Below are 14008 nucleotides of genomic sequence, written 5' to 3'. Positions count from 1 at the left end.
TAGCTCACACAAACCACGTGGTCATCTACGAAGAGCAGAAACTGCAGAGACTCGAGTGCCTACCATGGACTTAATTCAAACTTTCCACAAGACAAAGTTAGATCCCAAATAACTTATCTTTCTCAGCTAAAGGGGGAGGAGAAAGACACCGAAGGAGAGTAAGTCCATTGCTGGAACAGGTCAGGTTTTACCTCTTTTTTAATGTGGAAGGCCTTTTGCCTAGTACCACAGCTCTACCTGGTTTTGTCCAGTAATGCCTCGGTGACAGGACTATAGAAACCTACTGATAGTTTCTGTAGGCATGTCCTTTAAAACAGTAATTAAAATAAAAAGGGCTTGTTTCTCACCCTCTCAGCAAAGATCCAAGTACCACAGCCATAGTGATTTATGTAGATCTGTACATAAATCTTGCATGTGAAGTGCAGAAGTAGCAAGCATTCCAGGGTCTTACTAAATCTTTGAATTGGAATGAATTGAAGAGTTGATTTTTTTAACATCAGTAAAGGAGTTGATAAACCAATACAAAAGGGAAACAAAAGATGATTTCTTCACCCAGTACTTACAAACGCAGTGGGGTCTAAACCAATAGTAGAGGTAAGTGACCAGCCTGGACACATCAGCACTTTAGTTAATATCAGTTAAAAAATGTGTATGTTTATAAACATCCCTTTTATCAAGCTACACATAAGCATCACTGTGTATAACACAATTACAATTCAAAGCTTAGTGTACACTACAGAAATGCACAATACTGCCCTAAGACTGGAGGGAGACCAAAGAAAATGAATTCAGCATTAGTAACTCTTTTGCAAGTAACCCAAGTACAGAACGTTTGACTTCAAAGTGGGTGCATTCTGATGTCCAAGGAGAAGCAGCTTCAGCAAGGGAGGGTGGCAACAGCACAACAGCTATTTTGCTTGCAAAGTAAATGCTAGGAGGAAAAAGATGACTCGGACACTTTATTTTCTTCATCAACAGTGTTCATTTGCATCATCCTGGGTCAACAGTCACGCCAGCTCTGTTCTACTATTGCAGAAACCCGTTTTTCATATTCCCGCTTATTCTCCTGGTATAGCTGAGCTGCCTGGCTGTTTGCTGGGCTGTTTGGATTTGGCTCATCCAATAGGGACTGTGCAAAGAGAAAAAGATCCTTAGGCACTGCAAAGTACAGTTTTCCAACACATTCTCTAAACTATACATACTAGTCAGAGCAGAGATGTTAGTCCAGGTGCAGCACACTGCATCCCTGCACCTGGAAGGCTTTAGAGCCTTTGGCCACCAGCATCACCCCTGCACAGTGCAGGTGACTTACTGTGACAGCCAAGCAATGCATCGCTGGTGGGACCCTGCAGTGACCACCTGTGTCACTGCCTGGCCAGTTTACACATGGGAAGGATTCACACTTTGCCAATATCAAGGTATAGCTGCTATACTGACTCTTAGGAGAGGGGAAAAAAAGTTCCCTGATCTGTTTTTGTCCAAGCATCCTAATGTCATTCTGTCTCCTCATGTAGAGTTCTTTTACCTGTATGGATGTTAAGATGGAGGAGACATCATAAGTGGGGCTCCAGCGATTCTGAAGGATATCCAGACATATACTACCATCTGCATAGACTGGAAAGGGTAAAAAAAACCAGCTTAAACCACAACTTATACAGCTACTGGCTTTTCTCCCTAGTATTGCCCAATCCTGAAAACCTATGTACAGACACACTGCAACAGTCCATAGTGTCTGAGGCTGAAATCCTGCAAACAGGCCTGTAGATAGGAAGCAGTGAAGCTCCTCACCAACAGAAGCCTGAAGTATTTAAACTCAACCCCTGGTTATTCTCTCACAAACTTCTCTGTATCATTGCAACTACCACTGTGGAAAACCATGAATAGATTTTAAGGCAAAAAAATTTAGCTACCCAGAAATGAACCAAAGAACACCCACAAACAGTTGTTCACACTGAAAGTTTCTCCATTAAGTCTCTACAACAGTCCAGTCACCTTACAGCAGCTACAGGAGAACCTTCCCTCTCTGCACTGTACCCACACTTCCCATGTTGGAAGGTTTCTGGTATTTCTGCACAAAGCTAGTATTTGTTTGGATGCAAGGAATACCTCTCCAGCTTTTAGCTACCAAGGAAGGGGATTAATTAAAGAATCTTACTGTCACTGGCTATAGCTGGACCCTAACACTATATTTCATGGTATATCATTCTTACAGGCATTTTGGGGAAGAAAAGTGATAGAAGACAGCTGCATTCACCGGTGTCACTATGCTATGTCTACAATACATACAGACAGCCCAAAGTACTGCTATTTAAGTACAAAAAATTCTTCTGTAAGGCTTAACAGGCAGTTGAGTGTCTCAGTACTGTGCTGTAACACCTGAAAGATAAGGCTCCTTTTATTGCCTCCTTCTTTTCAAGCCTGAGCACTGCTCACATATCCATCCTTACCAAAATGACACAACCACACTGCAATTTTGCTGCCTTAGTAGACAGTGAAAACTTTTATAAGTAGACCTTTTATACAGCAAGCTATAACAAAAAACATCCCAGCCTTCTCTTCCCGCCCCCACCAAACCTCCAACAAAACAGCAAAAATAAACCCAGGCACTGTGTAAGTACTTACCATTTGGATGAAACATTTTAGAGACAAATCTGACAGTAGGTGGCTTATTCGGGTATTCTTCTGTGAATTCTATTGTAAGTTTGAAAGTTCCTGGAGTTGAAAGAGATAAGCATGAATTTGCACAAGGGATGAGTAAGTAGCAACCCCCATGTAAGAGATGGTCCGAAGATCCCTCATTTGCCTCACAATTGCCGTCAAGGACAAATATTGAAGCCCCCCAAGGACTGAGACCCTTAAAATTCTAACACAGGGGCGCTGGCTTGACTGAAGTAGGATGTTTGCCAAGTGTTGCCTGCAGGTGTGTTCACTGGACCAAGACTGGTTTCCCATGGGAATCAGTCCTGAAACAATGGGTCCTGCTCACTGCTGGGACGGGCTTGTCCTGTTCAGAACTGGCATGTCTGTACTTGTTTGCAATGGACTTCTCCACTGTCCTGTCCCCCCCCTCCCAGTGGACCTCAAAAAGACTATAAAAGACCCCTGAGTTAACCAAAGACTTTGAGATCTCCCCACGGAAGAAGATGGATCTATTGGCCGGATCACGAAGATTTCGTCTCTCCTTGGTAGCTATTACCCTCCCCTTTTGCTCTCTCTACTTTATTTCCTTGCATTTGCTGTTGGCACTCAATAAAGGTGCATTTGTTTTGATTAATACTGAAATCCCCTCTGTGTTGTTTTTGCACTCTGAGATCAGTTAACGAACCATCATGACCCCTGCTTGTATTAGCGGATCGTGACACCCCACAATACACAGACACTATTGTGCTCACACAGGCTTGTTGGATATGGAAGACACATTGTGCAATCCCACAGCAATTCCTTTACTCTCATGGAGTTAATCATGAAGTTCCAGACAGTACTGGTACAAGAGTATTTCCTGTGACTTATTTTTATTGCCAAAACCAATCAAAAGGTTAATGTAGGGAAATAAATCTGCCCTTAGGGTTTTCTTCCAGAGAGCCTAATCTCAGTATACTGTACAAACAACAGCAGCGGGTGTAGAACCATCTGTGTAACACAACATCATTTGGTGAGTCCTATCTATGGAATACGCTGTCATGGCAAGGACCTTGTAATTTATTTCCTCTAAATTAAAAAAGAAAAAAGTCATGTTTCTCAACAACTGTAAGGTAAATCAGGTCTTGCAGAAAAGTAGTATTGAATGCAGCATCCAAATCTGACACTTTAAAGTATAAACCTGACCATTTACTTCACACTAACTGGTCATCTTTAGAGAAAGACTGAATAAGCAGAAACAGACTGTAGTTGAGTCTCAATCCAACCATTTTAACAGCCTGCACAAACATAAGTTATTTTAGCCCTTCTCCTCAGGCTATGACAATCTGAGAATAAGAAGTCTGTCAACTAAGCTGCACATATGGGTTCAGGGGATTTAAGACTACTTCTGATTCAGCTCGGTAACCAAGGAACTCCGCCCACTCCACTGCAGACCATGTGAGCTCCTCCCAACCACGCTACCACCAAGAGCAACCAACCCCAGAGGCAGCTTGGGATGTTCCTGGGTATGCCCAGGAGAGAAATATCTGAAGCACCTTCATATAAATATACAGCTCTCCTGTAGAAGGACTGCACCTGACAGTAACAGCTGGAACAAGCTGCTGGTGGGGCATACTGCCTTTTTTGAAAGGGCATCTTTATGTATCAGTGATGAGTCAGGTTCCCCCTGTTCCTCCCATGCTCAATGCCCTTGCTTCCTACTGTGAGGGAGTTTTCCAGCACTAATGTAATGAAGCAATTCCTTTGTTTGGCTGACAAACATGCGACAACAACTGTATGCGAGAGAACAGATTTTTGGTTTTCCATTTTTTCTTTTTAAGATCAGCAAGGACCTGCAAGATTTCCCAGGGACTCCTTTCTTTATAAGGAGATAAACTGTAATACTGAGTTGCAAGAAATGAAGGTCATTGCTTTGACATTCCAGTTAGCAAATGAAGACACAGCACAGATGCTTTAGCACTTTCCCTAAAGCATTGGGAAGTTTCAACACCCTAAAAATACATTTATGCATTGTTTAGTTTTTTTATTAGCAGCCTAACAATGTAACAGCAGAGAGCCAACACTATGCTATCTCACTGTGAAACAAACAAGCCAGAACAGTAGAGTTAGGATTGTTCAAATTAGTGGAAGTCTGCAGTGGGGTTTTCAAGTTTACTCCAGCTTTAGTCCAGAGGCACAGAGCCAGGTCTGAGATCAGCTTGAAACCCAGGACTGGGAAGTTAGTAACAACTTCTACCAGCTGCAGACATCAGCCCCTTAGAACCAAATGCTTAGAGATTTGACTCTAGATATTCTCAGCTCTCCCTGCCCCAGTTTTGATTCTCAGTAGCCTCCTCCTGAGGCTGGAATGACTAAGCAAGCAGTAGGCTGAAAACCAAGCACAAACCATCACACAGGTTTGACAGTAACAGAAGCAGTTTGGTCTTAGAATCTATTTAAAACTACTGAAAGAAAGGGAAGCTATTGTCTCACCAGAGACAGGACAGCACTACTTTTAACACAAATCTGACCAAAGGGCTCATCTGGAGTAATATCCAGCTGGAGTATCTACCTAGTCAGATTTCCAAGTCAGGGCCCAGAGTGGCAATGGCTCTTTGGAAATGCTCCACAGTATGCAAACCCTCACTATTGAGCTTTTTTAAAGGACAAATCCAGAGATTTGATGCACCAAAGTCCAAGGGTCACTCACACTGAAAGCCCACAACAGGTATCACAACACACTGCTGGGGATGAGGCCTTCAGTGTCCAGTCCCTTCTGTTGCTAATTTTAATGCTTTCAACTGATATTTCTCACAACTTACCCTAGATAGACATTGAACATATTTATAGTCATTATTGATATTGGGATCACCACTAATCTTAGAAGAACATTCTCTTTTCTTCCCTGTACTTACCTTGTTGATCACTTCCACCTCAGGATTTGAGACCCTGACACAGCCAAGAGAGGCTTCTGCACGGCTTGTGCACCAGCCCCAGCAACTGCAGAGAGCAGAGCCTGTGTCCCTGCAGGGCCCCCTCACTGGTGCCCCCAAGAGCAACCCCTCCGTTCCACTGCCCAAAAAGCAGGGATGAGCTCTTTCACTCCTACACAAGGATACAGGATCCATATTCCATAAGCAAGGCATAAACCACACAGAAGACAAATGCCTTGTGTTCTCTGTTCAAGCCTCCTGCAGAATCTCAGCAAGGCAGGATACCACAATAGCTGAACTACTTAAATCTCTTCAAGCCAGGAATCCTACACTAACCATAGTATCATCATCCAGTTTCAGAGAAACAGGTTTAAAGGACTGGGACAGCCTGGATTTCCATGGATGTGCCAGCATTACCAATTTAGATGCCACGCACATAAAGAATGGTGAAGGGCACGATAAATATCCCCAGAGTCCTACTGCAGACACCTGCAATCAAATCCTCTTAAACCAGAAGATGGAATTTATGCTGCTGATCTAAATTAGTGGTTGCTCCTAAGCTGAGCCAGCCTGCACACCGAGTTGTGAAAACACCCTCCAAAGTCTGGGGGCGGAAAAAGAGTGATATCAGCTGCAGAATGCTGCACAGCAAATAAACAAATGTGTTTCAACTTCAGGTTTGCAGCCCAGACAAACTACGACACCTCAGAAGCTGCAAGCAGAGAAGGGCCTCACCAGAACGAGGATAAAGAACAGTAACTCTCATGATGTTGGCATTATTATACCTCTAGAATAACAAACTCCCCCAAATTTCACAGGCTAATTTTACCAGAACTAAGCTGTCTGAAATTTTACAGTATCACCATGGAGTGAAAGTTCCTAAAATTTAAAAAGAACACTGACTGGCAAAGGCTTCATGAGAAAGATTATAGTTTCAGTGAACCTTTGAGTCATAAGGGCCTGTGCAGCTGCAAAGCAAGTCCAAACTAACATGCTGTTAAATTAAAATTTCCTTACTCTTACCTACATGAAGCTGAACTGCACTACCATTATCTTAACTGTGCTACTCTACTCACTGAATGGGAAAGCACAGCTGAGGCACCAACAAGCCGTATCTCCAGGCACCACTTAGTGCTTTATCTAGTAAGGTAAGATACATCCAGAGGAGAAGAGAGAAGCAGATATCCTGCAACACAAGACATGTTTTCCTGAGCACACAGTGTGAAAAAACAGACTTTGCTAAGAAAAGGGCAACCCATCACAACCTGAGATTACATTATGACATCAACCAAAGCAGGACAGCAGCAGCCTCAAGCTGAACTTCAAACTGCTGTGAGCGCAACATATTGTCAGTATCCAAGATAAAGACACAATGCTGCTTCAGAAAGCACAGAGGAAATCAATGTCAAGGCTCTCAAAAACAGTCCTCAACCTTCTGCAGCTAAATGGAAATAAATGGGGAAAAAAAAGCCCTTCTAGCATCTGTTAACCACACGCTGAGCTGGAAAAGCCTGAGCATGGCAAGAACCTGCATTTTAGCACACTGCAAGGAGACAGCTTTCTGCTCCAAACAGTGAATCACTCGATTAGCAGCAGTGCTCCAAGAGCCTAAGCAGCTCTAGCAACCCCCACAGAAGTTTAAGTGAGCCCTTCTTTAAGGGTTACCAGATGAGACCGCAAAATACATTTAGTCTAGCTGTTCTATTATGCAATGCTTTAAGTCCAAGTTCTAAACATTAGACTGCTGAAGCAGCTACTCCAGCAAATTTTTAAACTAATGAAATACATTAAAAAGAAGTGAGTCTTTAGAGTTTTCTTGGGCCTGATATATTTAAACTCTTCAAAATCGTCACAGAGAAATACAATCTGCAATTTAGAGGCACATCCACAGGTGCAAACACCAAGAATAAACAAAGACAAGGGAGTTAGCCAAGAACAACATAAGAGTTGAGGAGTTTTTCCTATGCTTTTATCATGAGTCATGGAGATCTAAGATTAATTATAGCCTACACTGAAAGTATTAAAAAAAATGCATCACTGATTTCAGTTAGACAGTATTTCATGTCTACCAGGATTGCACAAGATGCTTAAGTACTCATACAGCATCAGTAAACCTATCAAAGTCAGTAAGACCAGATGGAAACTACAGGTATGTCACCAGGACCTATTTAGTCAGCTTTTAAACTTAAAAAGAAAGTATTTTAAACCTTAAGCCCTGAATTATACCAATTGTAACAGAACAAAAATTACAAGAAAAAGGCACTCTTCTGAACTTCTTTAAATATTCAGCCCATTTCCTACTTCAGCTGGCTCATGTTGGAACTTGCTCACAAAACACTTGCAGCATCAGAAAAAATACAGAACTCCAACAAAAGACAACAGTTCTATACCAAGTTATTGATGGTTACCCAAACATGAATGTCCTTAAAAACATGATCCAGAGTTCAACAGAAAAGTTTGTAGAGATCCTTAAAATTACTTATAATAGATGTAGCAATTACAAGCAAGACTGTACAAGCTAATTTGTATGTTTCTGTAAGTAAACATAGCAATTTAAATCTACAACACTTTCTGAGAGTAGGATTAGAAAATTAATATTTACATAAATCAGGCACACACGTGTGTGGTCAGGTCAGATGAACATGCACCCACGCCCCCCGCCATCCCCAGGCCCACACGTGTTGCAGAGTCTACGGTAGTGACACCAAGGCCGTGTCAAACCGCAGCAGTTTACCCCGAGAAAGCCAAACACCAGCCCCGCACGCCGCACTTACCGTCCTCGAAAGGAGTCCCCTCGGGCCTGGAGAAGGGAAAGCAAAGCACAGCGTTATCCCGCTGGCAGACCAGCTCCAACTCCCCGCCGGCTGAGCGGCCCCCGCGGCCCGTCGCCCCCTTCCCTGCCGACTCACCCGAAGATGACGGCGTTCCACACCATGATGTTGTTCTCAGAGGGGGCCCCGCTCACCCCGGCCGGGGGATCCTCCTGCAGTCTGCGGGGCACAGGGACGGTGAGCGCGTCCCGCACCCCCCGCGCTGCGCAAACGGCATAACCCAGGACGCCGCCTGCGCAAACGGCGTAACCCGCGCCAGGCAGCGCCGCCCGCGCTACGCAATCAGCGGAGCGCGCCTTACCCCGCCGCCATGTTGTGCTGCCCCCTCCTCCCCCGGTAGCGCTCGGCCCTTCGTCCTCCTCCCGCCCGCCCGCCGCTTTACCCTCGTCCCGCGGCCTCAGTACCTCTTGAAGTCCCGCATGAGGCGCCTACGGGCCGGAGTGGACATGGCGGGCTGAGGGTTATAGCTCAGGCATACACTGCCGGAGGGAGCGCCGGGCGCGGCTGAAGTTCTAGCTCCGACTGAGGCGGCGGCGGCGCTGACGGACAGAAGCGATCGCGGCCTCCACCACTACGGCGGGTGCGGGGGGGGGGGAGGGGGGGTCTGGGCGGCACCGACTCCTGCGGCGACAGCCGGACGGTCTCGGGATGTACCAACGGCGCGGGGAGAGGGGGGCGTAGCCGGATGTGGCTGAGCCTCCGGCCCAGCCTCTACCACCACGGCAGGGGGCGGTGCCTGGGGGGCGGTACCAACGGCGGCGGAGGGCGGGGGTGTGACGTGAACAGCGGTGTCACGGAGGGGGCGGTGCGGCAGCGGCGCTGCGAGTTGGGATCGAAACAGTTCAATAGTGAAAGCAAAGGCCAGGTGCACGAACGAACCAAAACAAGGAGCTCATTCCCCACTTCCTCAGGACAGGCAGGGCTCCATCACACGTGACGGTGTCTTGGGAAGACAAACACCATAATTCTAAATGCCCCCTCTTCCCTCCTTCTCCCCCAGATATATTGCTGAGCATGAGACCATATGGTCTGGGATATCCTTTGGATCAGCTGCGATCAGCTGTCCTGGCTGTGCCCCCTCCCAGCTCCTTGTGCACCCCCAGCCTCTCGCTGCTGGGGTGGGATGAGGAGCAGAGAAGGCCTTGGCTCAGGGTAAACCCTGCTCAGCAGTAATAAAAACATCTGAATTATCAGCACTGCTTCCAGCACAAATCCAAACCACAGCCCCATACCAGCTACTGTGAAGAAAATTAACTCCATTGCTGTCAAAACCAGCACAACCTGCTACACCGCGTTTTCTGCTTCCCCTGAGAGTGTTTTCCAAGGGAAAAATAAGCTATTTTCTACGTTTCTTTAACAGCTTTTGGGAATAAAGAATCTCTCCGCTGTCATGTAAAGCAGGCTGGCTGGGCTCTGTTTCTCGAGTTTATCTTCACTTGTAATTTCATATAATCCAGCTGTGTGGGGAGGCGGCTGAAGAAAGACACGGGAGAAAATCCAGTGAAAGAAAGTTAACATTGTTATCATGGCCGCATTGCGAATCTGCCGTTCCGGATCTTTCCCGCTATACCAGCCTGTGCAGTAAGAACCGTGTGAGCTCTGGGTGCTTGACAAGAAGAGCCTTGTCCAGTGTCCGGCCTTTTGGGGCACAGGAGAGCCGGGAGCCCCGCGGAGCCGCCCCGGCGGGCGGGGCCGGGCGCACGGGGGCCGGGCCAGGCGGCTCCGAGCCCGCCGCCGCCATGCCCAAGGTAGTGTCGCGGTCTGTCGTGTGCTCCAATACCTGCGACCGCGAGGAGTACGATGATGGGGAGAAGCCGCTGCATGTCTACTACTGCCTGTGCGGGCAGATGGTGCTGGTGCTCGGTGAGCCGAGGGCAGGGGTAGGCCGCGGCCCGGCGGCGCAGAGGGCCCGAGAAGGCGGCGGCGGGGTGTGGGTGCAGGTTCGGGATGCGGGGTGCGGAGGGAGGTTGCGGATTCGGGGATCCCGGCGGGGGTGCCCGCCCGGCCCCGCCGCCAGCCCGGCCTCGCCGCTCCCCGCAGATTGCCAGCTGGAGAAGCTGCCGATGCGGCCGCGGGACCGCGGCCTCGTGATGGACGCGGCCAAGCACGCCCATAAGTTCTGCAACGCCGAGAAGGAGGAGAGCGTCTTCCTGTGCAGGTGGGCTTGGCCTCTGCATCCCCCGTCCCTCTGAGCCCCAGGCCCGGGGAAGGGGCTGCCCTCCCTGCCCAGCTGGGAGCCACCAGCCAGGCACGGAGACCCTGTGTCCGTGTGCTCTGCTCAAGCACTGCCTCTGTCCCCAGACCCGAAGGCATAGAGCGGCAGTTCAGGAAGAAGTGTGGCAAGTGAGTGACCTTTTTTAGTCTTTTGAGTGACTTTTAGAATCTTTTTATGAGGAAACCATAGGAATCCAGAATCTGGGTTTCCTCTCAGCTGTGCATATTTCTGTTTCCTGGTGTGCACTGCTGCTCTTTTATCAACACCAACAGAAAAATGCTCCTGTGATGTTCATTACTGATGATGCTGTGGTCAAATTTGGCCAGGGTTTTGGGAAAACAAACATATATACTCAGAAACAAGAACCTCCTAAAAAGGTGATTTGCTTTAGAGAAGGTTATCTTTGCTTTTCTAAAGATGTTGTGTATAAAATAATGATGAGGGCAGAGGGGAGAAAAAAGAAAAAGGAAACGACCTCTGAACAATAACTCAATTTGGTGTCTTGTCCATGTCTCTCCTTTAAGTTTTCCTTGACAGAGGTTGCAGGGGGAAAATGGGCTACTGAAACACAAAAATCAATATGATTCCAACAGAAGCCATTTATTGTTTACATAAAGCCACAGTTATAGTTTCTAGCACTACTGTTCACACATACAGGAGTCTCTCAATTGGCTAAGTCATTTGTCCATCAGACAGGCACACATCCTTCAGGGCACCTAATTGGTCAAGTGTCCATCACCACGCTGTGTGTCTTCTGAGTTTTGCATTTCTTGTAGACACTTTCCCAGGCTCTTGCTCATTATTTTTAGACCTGTTGTTGTTCCTGTAGCCTTGATGAATCCTTGAGAATTCTGAAAAACAAGACTGCAGGTGTCTTCTTATCTACAAACAGTTTGGCTGGTACAGGAAATGGCTTAAGTTATTCAGATATATTGCTACAGCGGTCACTGCAGCTTGGAGTCCTTGCACTAAAGGAGAGTAAAATAAACTCTAAAATCTAGACTGTGCCTGATATTTAGGCTCAGTTAACAGAAAGTTTCCAATTGTAAGTAGGTCAGGTTGGTAGTCTGCACAGTGATTCTCAAAGTCTGGCTCATCTACTGTATACCAGTGAGCTTGCTTCTTGTAATAATACCTCTAAGCCCAGAAATCACTGAGCATAATTCCCCTTTGCCACTCACAGAGTTCAGGTAATCTTGATGGCTTGCATAAGAAGCCTTAAAAGCTTTGGAAAGAGGAAGCAATCCCTACTGGCACAACTGCTGCCAAGGTTTAACAAAATATTCTCGTTTTTCACCCAGGTGATGATGACCAAACGGACCAAAGCTATGGGCAAGTTCAGTTCTGTCACAGTCTCCACAATTGATGAAGAGGAGGAGGAGATTGAAGCAGTGAGTTTTGGATACCCTTAGTGGCAGCTACATCTGAGCTGGGCAGAGCCAGCAATGGTCTCACTGTTTGGACGAGATGTTACTCTGGGGTTTGCTGTTGCAAAGTGACGTGTGTATTTCAGAGGGAGATTGCAGACTCGTATGCACAGAATGCAAAAGTGATTAAGAAACAGCTGGAATGCAAAGGCATGAGCAAGAAAAGGCTACAAGAGTTGGTGAGTTTTTCTTTGGTGCTGGACACAAAGCTCTGTGTTGGCTTTATACACAAAAGCTATCTTGCAGATCCGACTGCAAGTATAGAGAGGTCCTGATATAGTCACGGGCAACTTGCAGCTTTGTGAGGATGAGATTTCCTTTACAAGTTTTATAGAGATGTTCTTCTAGTCCCCCTGAACTTAAAATTGCATGCCATTGCCTGGAGAGCTAACTGAAGAGCAGCCAGCAGAGTACTTGCAGGGAGGCTTTCTGTGACCTGTTGGACAAGGAACAAGGGAAGGAGAAATCAGGCCATGGCTTTGCCAGCCTGTGCTCTCATGCTTGCTTAGCAGAGCAGGTCATTGCCATGAGGCATCAGGGCACAGCAAGGCTCTTGCAGAGGATCTGCAGCTCAGCTGCTACTGCAAGGGGCACATGAAGAATAAATGGCAAGAATGTCATAACTGATCTTACCTCCTGTGACAGGAGGGTAGTAGATGGAAAGGGGGAGGAATTGTGCAGCTTCCACCTGAGGATAGAAAGTATGAAATTGTCTCTTGGGCAGTTGGTCTTGAGCTTTTTACAATATCAAAGATGATCCTCGTTTTGTATGTCAGCAAAGCACTTGAGCTACTCTTGCTCCTGGTTTTGGAACTGAAAAGTTTGCATTGGTCAGACAAGAAGAGGAAACTTAATTGGAGTACTGAAGGTATAGCATCATGCTACTTCTTGTCCCTGAGAGCGACCTACGCCTCGGGGCCCGGTGTACTCTGCTAATAAAGAGCTGACAATAAAGGCGAGGAGACGTGATATATTTACCCTCTGCCCGCCTCCTGGGGGTCTTTGGCTAGTCCAGTCTTTGAGAGGCTTTGGAGAGAATATACCAGGGACAAGACAAAAGATATCAAAAGAGGCTCTTCCCCGGGTTATTCCAAGGCGTTTATTCCCGAAGGGATCCAGAGGGAGAGAGGGAGAACGAGGAAGAACAGGGCATTATATAGTCTACTGCACAGGAAAAAGATAGCTGGACCTCAGCCAATGAAGTCAAGAAGGGAAGGAAGGGTCAGACCATATGGTCACAGACTCCAGGGGACCCGGGGGGTGTTGCTAATCTCCTCAGGGCAGGAGGTCATGATTTATATCAGAACTTTGAACTACCCTGACTTGAGGCCTGGCTGGGGCTTGACCTGAGGCCTTGTTAAGGCCTTGAAGCCATGACACAGCTAAAATTCCTTTAAGTTGTGGCGCAGTTAGAAATAGCTATTAAAGTGTTTGAGAAAAGTATTAGGATTTGAAGGTCACTGAGTGAAGTAGTTAATAAGCACATGTTAAGCCACCTTAACTGTAAGTAAAATAATGTATGTTTGCATTCTTTCCCTTGCTGCGTGCCAATGACTGAGCTATCCAAAAAGTAAACTAAATAGAAATGTATAAAAGACGCCATTTCTGTTGAAATAAAGGAGTTGCGCAGTTTTAATCACACTGATCGGATCTGCATTGTCTCTGTCCAGTCCTCCCATTTTTTATCTTGGTTTCCCTAGCTATATTTGGTGCCCGGATCACAGGGACAACCTTTACTTAGATGGATTTTTACTTAGATGGATTTTTTTTTATCGCGACAAAATTTTGCTGCTTTTTGAAAGCGTCTAGATGTGCAGCGGGAGCCCCGGTTTAAATTCATAAAGAGTTCCTGGAGGATTCTAGCCTAAACGCATATGAGTCCTCCAGACGATTCTAGCCTAAACGCATATGGACTCAGGAGTCCTAGCCTGAACGTGTGTGGACTCCCTTGAAGACTCTGTGCTTGGATCTGCCTCGGAATCA

General features: G+C 46.5%; 1 protein-coding gene and 1 pseudogene across 2 annotated transcripts in view; one reads left to right on the top strand and one right to left on the bottom strand.

Moving 5' to 3' along the window:
• Positions 1 to 652: 652 nt before the first annotated feature.
• LOC310922107 (ubiquitin-conjugating enzyme E2 A) lies at positions 653 to 8978 on the bottom strand. Its single transcript, XM_083882458.1, has 6 exons — positions 8788 to 8978; positions 8462 to 8542; positions 8327 to 8352; positions 2623 to 2712; positions 1526 to 1614; positions 653 to 1129 (listed from the first exon to the last, which is right to left on the bottom strand). The coding sequence occupies exons 1-6, from the start codon at positions 8829 to 8831 to the stop codon at positions 1001 to 1003; spliced, it is 459 nt and encodes a 152-aa protein (XP_083738584.1). The 5' UTR covers positions 8832 to 8978; the 3' UTR covers positions 653 to 1000.
• Positions 8979 to 10104: 1126 nt separating this feature from the next.
• The window catches only part of LOC310922285 (STING ER exit protein-like), a 33545-nt pseudogene continuing 29641 nt past the window's right edge, over positions 10105 to 14008 (top strand). Inside the window, exons 1-6 of the transcript XR_014592768.1 lie at positions 10105 to 10246; positions 10424 to 10541; positions 10685 to 10726; positions 10837 to 10975; positions 11900 to 11989; positions 12112 to 12204. The product of XR_014592768.1 is annotated as an STING ER exit protein-like (transcript). The remainder of the gene's footprint in view (positions 10247 to 10423; positions 10542 to 10684; positions 10727 to 10836; positions 10976 to 11899; positions 11990 to 12111; positions 12205 to 14008) is intronic.

This window comes from Zosterops lateralis, assembly GCF_965231275.1.
Source record: "Zosterops lateralis genome assembly, chromosome: W".
In the NCBI taxonomy this organism is placed as follows: domain Eukaryota; kingdom Metazoa; phylum Chordata; class Aves; order Passeriformes; family Zosteropidae; genus Zosterops; species Zosterops lateralis.
This window is presented reverse-complemented; position numbering and strand designations above follow the sequence as displayed.